Below are 11,879 nucleotides of genomic sequence, written 5' to 3' on the forward strand. Positions count from 1 at the left end.
AGTTGTTTACCGCAGTTTAGAGCAGTGGAGAGCTACTCGGCATACCGCCATCTTCCCACGGAATACGTTGCCAGGTTCCAACTCCGTTCTTTGTCCAGACTTAGAAAGTGTCAAAACAGCTGGCAACACACACAAACCGTTGTGTGATGGAGGCGTTCATGCGTTGCCCACTGGAACGCATGGGCTCAATGGGCAGCTTTCCCTCTAGAGTTGGTTATATTAACTCTATGCTTGAAAGCCATTAGGCGCGGTAGTATTCCAGGAACGGCAGAAGCGGCATGATGCTGAGGTAAATGCACTGAAAAAAAAAGGATTATCAGCGAAGGCTCAACTATTCGTTTTCTCGTGAATCGCTGCATCCAGTGTACTTTGCTTTAGAACAGTGGTTTCGGATAACTTGAACGTGCACCAACGTTCCTGCAACGTTTTCGTGCATGTTCAGTGTGAGCAGAAAAACGCCTGTATGTCATTTAATGAACAGTGTGTGGAGCTAGCCAAGAAGGAACAAGCACATTCCATTTCTAGGTGTTGCTCACAATGTAGGATGCCAGGCATGCAGGATATAATAACGCTGGCAGAAAGACTTTTTTTTTCATCCGATATCAAACCACTAAAATAACTTAGTGCACCGCCAACATTCTTTAATAATACCAAAACGCAGTGTTTATAGCTGCCGTGGTTAATGTAGCACGGCGGTGTATGCAGGCTCTACATCGGGCCATCTATATGACAAGCCTTTTGAGGGGCGGCTGGCTTTACGTCAGAGCTGGAGGCTGGCCCAACCTTTAATGCCAGACTTGAGCCGAGCAGCCTGGCATATGTTCACGGCCCAATCAGCTGCCGAGCTTGTTTTGCCGCTTTAGTCGGCTGCCGACCAGAAGCCACTGAACAGCCGATGGTTGGCAGTCGGCCTGCGCCGCTTGGGTTGTCGCATATAACGTCCGTTAACCTTGCGTTTTATTTAAAAGCAGCGCAAGGTTCAGTTGGCAGCATTTCTCCGCGGATACTGATGCAGACAACTGTCTCAGCGAAAAAAAAAAGTATTTCTCTCTTCCATTCTCCGACACGCAGTGAAGTCTACAAACAGTGGAGCGATAGAAGAAAAAAAGTGCTACACAATCGCTAGCAACGACAACAGTGTTTGCGACTTTTTTGCAGACTGCAACTTTATTCTATACCACCCCGAAAACAATAGTTAAATATTTTCTTTCTACATTGCATGCAGAAGCTCTGCCCAGTGTCCCTAACAATGGACTAAGTTTTAGGTCCCTTAGCCTGCCTTAGGCAACAGAGACTTGCAATGAACTTTCTATTTACCTATTTAGAAGACATTGGACATCTCGATAAGCTTTAAATTCACTTGCACGTTACCTTCATGCATTCTTCATGCAGTGAATTTCGTCAGCCCATTTGACGGACTATGCACTCCATCATTCCATAGGTTACATCAATACTCGCCGTTGCATCCTTAGTACCCATTTCATGGCCGCATTTTATCCTCGTTTTTTCTTTTACCTCTTCCACACTGCTCTCCTTCTGTCTTTATCTCGCAAATTCCCCTCCCTGCGCAGAGTAGCATGCCAGCGATTTTTAAACACCGGCTAAATTCTGTGTATTTCATTAAAAACTTTCTCTCTCTCTCTCTTTTCCTTCTAGAAGTTATCTAGGATTAGCAACTTTATTCTATATCACCCCAAAAAGGGTAGTTAAAATCCTTCTAGAAGTTATCTAGGATTTGCTTAAGATTGCGTCAAATATCTTATTAGTTTATTAGTTATAGCTATCATAAAAAAGTGTCACCTTCATGTCGCCCGTACAAAAGGCTAATTAGCAGTAATAAATCATTTTCATACGAGTGCAATAAACTGAATTATCTTCACGAACCACCGTATCAGGACGTTTTTCATAAAAAGAAGCAGTCGAAACTTGAAGGTCTCACTTTATCCGTGTCCAACATTCTTGGATAAAATTTTTGAGTATTGGATTATTGTAAGGTACTGCTTTCTAAATATTGAAGGTAATAGTCCGTTCTTCCGGTGTGTAGCAAGATCTTTCATAGTTTTTCCACCCCTTGCATTGAGCAGTTAAGATCGCCATAGAACAACAATGGGGAAGGTTTCTGTCGATATCAAAAACGTTAATAGCAAAAAAAATGCTAGCGTGCCGACGGGAGAGTTGAATATATCCTGATTGTATAGTAAAATCTTACAGTATATGAAAAAATTGCGCTCATAAACTTTTTCTCGTTGAAAAATGATTTTCTCCGGAATTCCTGGGTATGATAGCAATTAGCAAATGTGTTTGCTTTGTAGCATAGCATGAATAGCAAGACTACTACTTACCCTTAGTTGATCAACCAAGTCAGAGAAGGTTTTCCACTGCAAATAATGCGTGCCATTTATGATTAGCGGTCACGATTAGGATATAATCAGTGAGTATTTATGTGCAGTTCATTTTTTATTGCGAGCGTCAACGAATCTGACACTGAATCCTCATTTTGAGCAAAACGTTTTATTTAACTTTCTGACTAAAGTAGGTTAACGCTATTAACTAGTCAGTATTATAAATGTCAGTGCAAATTGAATGGGCAGCCCCGTCTGTCCATATATATTGTCACGTTGTAGTGACGGCAGTCCAGCGGTCAGGATGACACCAACCAGTCAAATAAACGAAGCTCTTTATTTGCGCTGACTTGCGCCCGCAAAATAACTGAATCACTCGGCGGCGGCGTAAGCAACAAACGTGCTCGTCAGTCGTCGAACTACGAATGCCCGCCGCTCGCGGCATCGCTCAATTTAAAGCCGGCAAGGAAACTACGAGATGACAGGTCGAGATCATCTACAGTAATCTGGAAACACGTAGATGCAGCTCTTCATGGCTGCGATCAATCGAGATTAGTCCGGTTGCTTCTCGCGTCACGAACAAAAATGATAACAACTCTTTCGTGCGGCCTTTCGCGAACGAACGGACATTACAATGATACGTGGCATTATGGTGGCTGGCCCAACAAAATTTCATATGTCAACCTCGGATATAATAAACTTTCATTCTTACCTCGGGTATAACGAACTCTTGTGTGTGGACCTCGGATGTACCGTACTTAGTGCTCTGATCTCAGATATAATAAACCTAAGTGTACCACCTCGGATATAATGAAAGTTTGGCTCCTAACGCATTCAAACGATTCACCGAGCATTGCCTAGCTTCTTAGTTTTTTTTTTGCAATATTCGCTTCAACATCACCTGCAGAAATGCTTAGCAAACTAGTTGCCACAGGTCACGGATATCCATACTTCGTCCTTCGATATATCTCTTTTGTGGACGATAAAGAAAAGAGTTTAACGTAAGGACAACGCCGCGAGCTATGCAAAGAAAAATGATAGGTCTAACGTTAAGAGATCGGAAGAGGGCGGAGTGGGTGAGGGAACAAACTCGGATTAGTGACCTCCTAGTCGGCTGGGGCAGAGAAGAAATCGGCTGGGGAAGGGCATGTAATGCGAAGGCAAGATAACCGCTGGTCCTTAAAAGAGTAACGGAGTGGATTCCAAGACAAGGCAAGCGTAGCAGGGGGCGGCAGCAAGTCAGGTGGGCGGATGGGTGGGTGGAGAAGTGTTCGGAGATATGGTGGCTGCAGCTGGCAAAGGACAGGGTTAATTGGAGAGGCATGGGAGAGTATTGACCTGCAGTGGGCGTAGTCGGGCTGATGATGATGCTAAAGATGATGATATCTGGAGACAACTTCTTAACCTGTTCTGGTACAGAAGTCTGCTTTTTACAGCGGCACGCGTCGGTGTAGTGGTGGTTCCTGGTGTTTCGTTGAGTGCTTTGCCATGGGGACCACTCGGAGGACAGTTACCGTGGGCGGAGGGGGATATAACGTGAGCGGAAGAATGCGTAACTGGCAAGTGGTTACCACCAGAGCCGCGGAAAAATGCGTAACTGGCATTCTTCCGCTCACGGTAATACCAAGTGGTTACCAAGTGGTTACCAAGTGGTTACCACCAGAGTCGAACGGAGGGCGCTTGCCGCGCGAGAAAAAGGGTATAGTGATAACAGAGGATTGTAGCACGGTCGGTTTGCGGAAGCTCCTAGGTAGCCAAAAAACAAGCATGTGTGGAAATCTAAAAAGAGCTCTCTAGAACTATGAAGATATGAAGTCCCTTTCATTATAACTACCTCAATATATCGTGAAATATAAATACATTGTCAGCTGTCACTGAATCTGGCGTTACAAGGTAATAACCATCCTGTCACTTTTTCTCTTAATTTTTTTAGCTTATCTTTGCGCCGAAACAGTTCAAAGAGAACCCTTTGCGATTTTGGTGGGTGTTGATTAAGTCTCACGAACTAACGACACACAAGGCCTTTTATTCACAAAATTCAATAACTTCTAGGCGACGGTAGTTTATACCGCAGCGTCGCAATCGACTCTGTTCATTTCACAACAAATGTATTTAATTATACTTACATGAATCTTGATCTAATTATTTAAGCACGACTGATGGCGGCGTTTATGCAGCGCGGTAAAGGTAAATATATATTTTTTTCAGAATCAAAAACTTTTAAGAAGAGCAATGCTGAACATTTATCGAAGCGACAATAAACAACTCAATTCTAGACTTCGATACTGTACGTGCATGGTTAAAATGAGGGACAATCTTCAAGTGACAGTTACTTCTGCTTTTGCAGTGCTCATAATTATGCATTTCGTTGTAGCCACGCTTATGTTATAAGTAGGTGCCTTTTCGATATAGAATAAAACTGCTTTTTAGCAGCCAACTCCGACATTTATAAATATGAAAACATGTTACAGGAAATAAAACAAGTCTATTGAATATTATGGCTCTGGCAGTTTTGCCGAATTAAGTGTTCAGATGGCAATAACTGACGGTACTTACTGTGAAAGGTTGTCCTTCTGTACACAGCTGCTCGATTTCATGGTTTTGGACGCACTTGAAAACAAGAAAAACGGATATGCATTCAGGTCATACTCAGGTCAACGCAGGTGACCCCCCCCAAAAATGTTGTAACGGAAGTTACAAACGGAAGTGCAACATTCATCGTCGGTTTTCTGCGAAAATACGGGGGACACGATAGTTTTAATGGTTCCCTTCAGCCGCCTCGTATTCTGTTCATATCACTTCGGAGACACGAACACTTAACGACGCAGGCCCTAGCTTTACTAGCTCTGGCCTAGAGTGCCTCGATGCTCTATTCCAATGAACCTGCTTACGGAGTTATATGCAAGTCAATAAATACACTGCGAAAGCCAAGTGGACAAAGTTGTGGATGTTATAACAACCACAGTCGTCATTTGCTAGTTTATATATGCCGGGTAGAAAGAATGCTATTATGTTATTTTCACAGTGAGACCCGCAGAAAAAGTTCACAGAATACCTAATTACCATAGTGTTTGCAACGCGATAGCTAGAAACTGTTGATGCCTTTTACCGCTAGTGACGTCATTTCCGGTCTGGTGACGCCACTTCCCTCAAGTCAACAGGAAAACTGGGGACGGCAGTTCACTCCGTTTAATGGGCGAATTTTATTACCGACTGCACATTTTTATCCCGAGGAGGTTTTTTGTGCTGCTGTGCTAAAAACAGGACTTCCTTTTGTACACTTACTTGGCCCAGGTCGTTGACGTCGGGAACGTTAAAGGTAACGGGTTTCCCGCACGTAACCTGCACCATGCCCAGATAGTCTTCGCAGGTCAGGTTGAAGAGGAATGTCGGCAGAGGATTCGCCGTGATGCACCACCTTGCGATGAATTCAGCCCTAGCTGCAAGAAATAACATTTCGAGGAAAACTGCCGTAACGTATGTTTTTTCGCCGTTTCCAACACATCTTTTACTTTCCTCTTTTTTGTTTTATTTTGGCTGTCTTACCTTCTTTAGCCTTAATTCCACTCATTCTTTTTTGCCTGATAGCAGTTGCAGTAGCGTGATTTGCAAGTTGTTCGTATGGTGGCATTCAGAGTGCTTACCAAGTATTTTGTTGACAAAACAGCTCCCAGATTACAACAACTATGTCGGTGTTCCAAATGCCTCTTTTGCTTTTTACCTGAAATTTGTAGCCTCGCGTTCTTTTCTGTATTGAAAATTGAAGGTGTAAAGAAATTGTCTAAGGGCGGCGGTCCATTGGTATAAAATAACGTTATTGCGAAATTCTCACATGGAATACTTGAGAGAGTACAGCAAAACTTGACTCCGCCATGTTGGTATAGCCCTTAGCTGAACGGCTAAATATAGTCTATCGCCAGATGAATGACACTCAAGAAATAGAGATTAATTCGTAAAACTCCCTTCCTAATGGACGTACACAAGCTCTGGTTTCTCTCCTCTTCAGGAAGTGTACATGCCACGGCGTCGTTTAACAGATACGTCAGGGCTAGTACCTTGTACTCCGCGTCGAAGTTGGTGCACTGAAATAAAAAGGAATTATTGAGGACAAATTTTTTATTTACTCAGCTCGTGCGTTACCGAAATGAATGTTCGCAGCCTGAGAATAAATTATCTGCGTGCAAAGGTATAATTTTCATTGGATTTTTAGCGTTATAGAATTCCATGCTTTTTTTTCAAAGAACTCACGTTTATCAGCTCGCGCACTTTCTCTGTGTCATTCTCCTGAAATGACAAGAGGAGTATGCGGCAAAAAAATTAAACACGTTTTCAATACCTACGTGTTCACTCCGGCATCTTGCGGGATGAATTACGGACAGAAATTGTCAGTATCAGCGATAAATAAACAGATTCACTTACGTTGAAAGGGGTGCAAATATCGATGGGCTGCTCCTCGTAACAGTGGGTCTGGCAGAAAAATGCATTTCGATAGTTTGGAGAGTACATTTGCATTGTGTATATGGGTAACGCTAATGTTCCGAAGATGGAACATGCAGAAGAAGACGCTAGCTATTATTGCATTGACTAAAAAGTTATTGAAACATTGCTTTGAAACATTACTTCATAGCGGCATTTAAAATGTTCAGTATACTGTAGGTCATCATTCCGTGTTCATTAATAATAGCCAATGGAAGATGCAATGCAAGATCCCTAACTTAAAAGTGAGTATTGCTATATTTCTTGAGCAGTAATGAAGAGTTTCAGGCGTTTGCGTAAATAAATACGTAAATGATCATACCGCATTGATCGTAAGAAAATCAGGCGTAGTAACGGTAAGGCAAGGTGCTGAAAGAAAAGGAGCCGTATGAATATATTGTAATGTTATATGAGTGTCTAGGAAACGCTTGCGTAATTCATTTCAGGCGGTGTCAGCTCATACACATCGACCACATCGTAAGCACAAGGAATAGCCAGCTTTCGGTTCAGAAAAATTTAGAGCTGAGCCATTCGGTAGACGGGCACGCAGAACATAACCAATAGGAAGCTATCGCTCTGCTCTCGGTCATAGGAGTTTTAGTAGAACTTGGTGTTGGGCTATTTGGTCACTCATTCTTTGAACTGAAGTTAGCGCTATTAGGAATACCACAGACAGAGGACGACAAAACAAAATTCATTTTCATGGGAGCTGTCACTATGCGTGGAATGCCAAGCGTAGTTATTGCTGGTAAAGGGCTATAGACGGGTGCTGATGAGACGAAAGTAAACATCTACATAGCCTGAGTTGCTTTGGGACGTTAAACCCCAATAAACCAAAACCAAACATCTACAAGCCCTTCTCTCAAAGAACCAAACACATCATTTTAATTGCATATTTTATTCTTTCAAACGATGCTTTAGCCACTAAAATGCATAATTTACCACACGTTATTCGGCTACAACCATTAATGAATTTCTAATCGAATTTCTTCTCGATGCTTTTTTTGGTTTCGGTTTCACTGAATGATGACTGTGAGGGCCCGTGAGCCATAAAAAGCTAAAACACTTAAACTAACCTGCATCAAGAGCTGAAATGACAATAAACGACCTAGCAGCAGTTATATTGCTGTTTATTTTTTATATCTCACGTGACCCAAACACCATCACACTATCGTTCAGCTGATGAAACGAAACCGAAACAGCATCAAGAAGTTATAAATAATTTAGCGCTCGTAGGTGGCTACCAAGGGCTGATCATGTACATACACTACAGTCTGATGCGTCATTTGAAAGAAGAAAGCACCCAAGCAAAAATTTAGAGTCTCTGCTGCTTTAAGAAGCACAAGACGCGTTTGTTTATTAGGGAATTGAAGTAGACTTCAGTTGTCTCAGTAGCATAGCTGTTATACTTATGCAGGTACTTGGTTTATCGATGACTGGCCAATAGGAAAGTGTGACTCCAATCCGTATCGCAATGTCAAAAACAAGGAGCAAAAAAATTATATTGTTACACCAACAAAAGTTCGCACTTTTCTTGCACTATTCATGTTCTACATCTACTTCGATAGTGCAGCAACAACATAGAGATATTGGATAATTTACCACTGAAAGCAGTTGCCGCGCGCAGGAAAGCGGCGAACACTAACACGACGGACGAATTGCTTCTCATGTTTCCTTGTCTGCAAAGATGACTGCACACAGGGTTTCTTAATTTCTAGCGACAACGCTTTTATACGACGCTGGCTTCCAGCACTCGCACGCGTAGCCGCGTCCAATATCCTACAGAAATAGAATACACGTGGTCCGTACTACTTGAGTTCCCTGCGAAAGTAGCAGGCGCAATGTAGCCGGATGAAAATTAGAAAGAATATTGCTTTGTCGGCGTCGATTTATATCTCTTTGTCCTAACAACTCCCTTAGAAAAAAGCCACGCCACGTGGCAGGATATCGAGTAAAAATATCCGGACAATTAACTGCTGCCGGCTCACCCTCGTGCGTCAGTGAGGAAAAATCATCACACACGTGCCCATATTTGGCCGAATAGCTCTTTGAAGTTCGCTTGCCACTCCCATTGGCAACTCAGCAATGCAAGTCACTGCTTACAGCGCGTATATGGTTCTACCGGTGCCTTACATGAAAAGGCATCTCAAGAAAAGAACTGTTGATACTAAAAAGGACGATAAACACTAAGCCTGGTGCAGTATCTTGTATTGCGTTCCCGTGGTATCTTAAAATAAAGCAAGCAACTATTTCCTAGCAGTGTATGCTGCGTTCATTCTATGGCGTTTAACGTCCAGTATCGAATGACTCAGGCTATGGAGGACTCCGCAGTGGAGGGATGCGGGTAAGTTCGACCCCCTGGAGTTCTTTAATTAACGTGCACTGATGTCGCGCAGCATACGTGCCTCTAGCATTTCGCCTTGAAAGACATGCGACCGCCGCGGATATAAGATCGAACCAAAGTCTTTCAGGTGAGCAGCCGAGCCCAATAACCACTGAGCCATCGCGGCGAGTCTGTGTGATGTTAAATGAAAAATAAAGAGCGTAATACTTATTCTAGGGCTGCCGCAAAATAATAGTTTGAGAAATATTGTAGGCTCGTGTAAATATGGTGTATTTTCTGGACAAAACTCATCATTAGAATCTGCAGTTTTTCTCCGTAAATGCATTCCTGAATGTTGTCTTTCAAAGAGCAGTATGAAGGATACAGAAGCTTCAGTTCATAGAACTGTACTGAATTATGATATTTGCCTTTGATATGCTGGAAAGTTGTTTTCCATAATATGTGAACTGTTGAGCAAACTGTCACCCCCGTAAGTTCTGTGCATTGATGTTAACACCTGTACAGGGGTCCAAGGCCTGATCATGTTTTTAGACACTAGCTTTCGCTTCCTCTTATAGCCTGTTTAAGGAGCAAATAAAAAAAACAAAATGGCAGTATGCTGTGTGCTAAGCATAGCTAACTGCCATTCGTTTAGTTATTAGGCCCACTTGGGGGGGCTTAGGACTGTGTTTGGCATGATGCCAGTAATGCAAGTGCTTTAATTTATTTCAAAGGCTACCCTATTTTGTTGGCAAGGATGACATTTTTTGCAGCTGAAATGTTTTCAACTGCATGCTCAATTCAAACTAGGGATATCTTTAGGTCTGAATTTTCCTTAAGGCTGACCTATTGAATAAAACTTTTCATAAACATCCGCAGCTTTTGACGAGTATGTCCTCCACATTGATCTTTATATTCTTAGCTCCAGGTGACCTGTGCTATGTTGGTTCCTGTATTTTATTGAAAGTATTCTGCCTTTATAAAGCAGGTTCAATCTTCAGAGAGACTGCACATGGCGCTCCTCCTGTGTAAGATTCAACTGGTCAAAGCCGCCTAGTGACCCACTGCATGGAATCTGCTCCTTCTGGCAGTGGTAACCACTGGGGCGAACCCACAGGAAAGAAGCTGTACGAATGCACCCACTGCAGAAAGGGATTCAAAAACAGATCTCAGCTAGTAATGCATCTCCGAGTCCATACTGGTGACCGCCCATACCATTGTAACGATTGTGGAAAGAGCTTTCCACAAAAGGCCCAACTGGAGTCACACCAGGGCACTCACACTGGTGAACGTTCTTACCATTGTGAGCACTGTGGTAGGAGCTTTGCACACCAGAGCATCTTAGTGCAACATCAGCGCACTCACACAGGCGAGCTTACTTACCATTGTGACTATTGTGATAGTAGCATTGCACACCAGAGCACCTTAGTGAAACACCAGCGCACTCACACAGGCGAGCGTCCTTACCGTTGCGACTGTTCTGATAGCACCTTTACACAGAGGAGTCACCTGGTGGCACATATCCGTACCCACACGGGTGAAAAGCCGTATCAGTGCCAGCTGTGTCCGATGGCATTTGCAGTACGTTCAAGTCTTGAGGGTCATGTTAGATCCCATAGGGGCGAAAAGCCCTACCAATGTGACTTTTGCCAAGAGACCTTCGCTCACGCGCATAATTTAGGACGTCACAAAAAGGCGATTCACAAAAAATAGTAGTGGTTTGTGATGCCCTTAGTCAATATGTTTTCCTAGCTATCTTTTTATATGCAAGCTAACCAGATTCTAGCTGAATTTCCTATGAAAGGTGTTGGTAGCTAACCTTCATCATTATTTACATTTGTAAGTTTTATTCCCTTTTACTGAGTTTTCAGAAAACAACATTTGTTGTTCCCTTAGGCACGACACACACTCGCTCTAAGTATTTCCTGAACATGAAGAGTGAGCCTGCTGTGCTTGTAAACTCGAATGCAAATAAAATCATGGTGATATATGGATTTCATCACTTCTTGTTGAAGGGAGAGTTTAAAAACTTTGTACCCAATATTAGAGAGAGTTTAGCATACCGGAGACCTAACAGCATAGATGTATGCCGGTTTACTGCTAATTGTCCACGCACGCGCAGTAGAATTAGTGCAACCAGGCGGGGTCACCACCCTTTTGGAGCCGGCCTTCAGTAAACCAGTATAAGTTCACACTACTACGACTGCGCTACGCTAAATCTCTGTTGCTGGTGCGATTTGTCAGCCTCACTCCGTGAAGACATTTGGCGAGGTATAACATGCACAAATATTCTTTTTATTCATGCAGTCTGAGTGGCTGTATTTTTGTGAAGTTCATTGTAAATTCGCTCGTTAATATCATTGAACCTATCTTATCTGTGTTTGTATGACAACACAGGAAAACCTGCTCTGCTGCTAATTTTTGTGTGTTTAGTCCAGCAGTGCTGATGGCAGGAAAGAGTGGTGAGAGGCAGGTGTCCAACCTTATATTGATGTCTGTTGTGTTATTCTGCAGGCTTTATAACAGTTTTCTGTTCTTTGGTATGAAAGCCAACAAAAATAGTTCATGAACATCTACATCACCATTTCTCAGAGTGCTATCTCTGCTGGATATAAATGGCGTAATACTTGTGGAGCATTATGTCCGCACAATTTTTAATCTGTTTTGGTTGAGAGAATATCAGCTGTTTGTGACCATTTCATTATGTGCTAGCTTCTGTGTTGTGTAATGTGTTACTT

The 11,879-nt window shown here is 42.7% G+C and overlaps 1 protein-coding gene across 1 annotated transcript; it reads right to left on the reverse strand.

The window, feature by feature from the left end:
* Positions 1 to 241: 241 nt before the first annotated feature.
* Positions 242 to 8,487, reverse strand: LOC149328073 (uncharacterized). Its single transcript, XM_089561394.1, has 9 exons — positions 8,421 to 8,487; positions 7,141 to 7,187; positions 6,762 to 6,809; positions 6,591 to 6,626; positions 6,322 to 6,424; positions 5,628 to 5,782; positions 4,899 to 4,952; positions 2,343 to 2,378; positions 242 to 298 (listed from the first exon to the last, which is right to left on the reverse strand). The coding sequence occupies exons 1-9, from the start codon at positions 8,485 to 8,487 to the stop codon at positions 242 to 244; spliced, it is 603 nt and encodes a 200-aa protein (XP_089417520.1).
* Positions 8,488 to 11,879: the final 3,392 nt, after the last annotated feature.

This window comes from Amblyomma mixtum, chromosome 9, assembly GCF_055824585.1.
Source record: "Amblyomma mixtum isolate Tamu chromosome 9, ASM5582458v1, whole genome shotgun sequence".
Lineage (NCBI taxonomy): Eukaryota > Metazoa > Arthropoda > Arachnida > Ixodida > Ixodidae > Amblyomma > Amblyomma mixtum.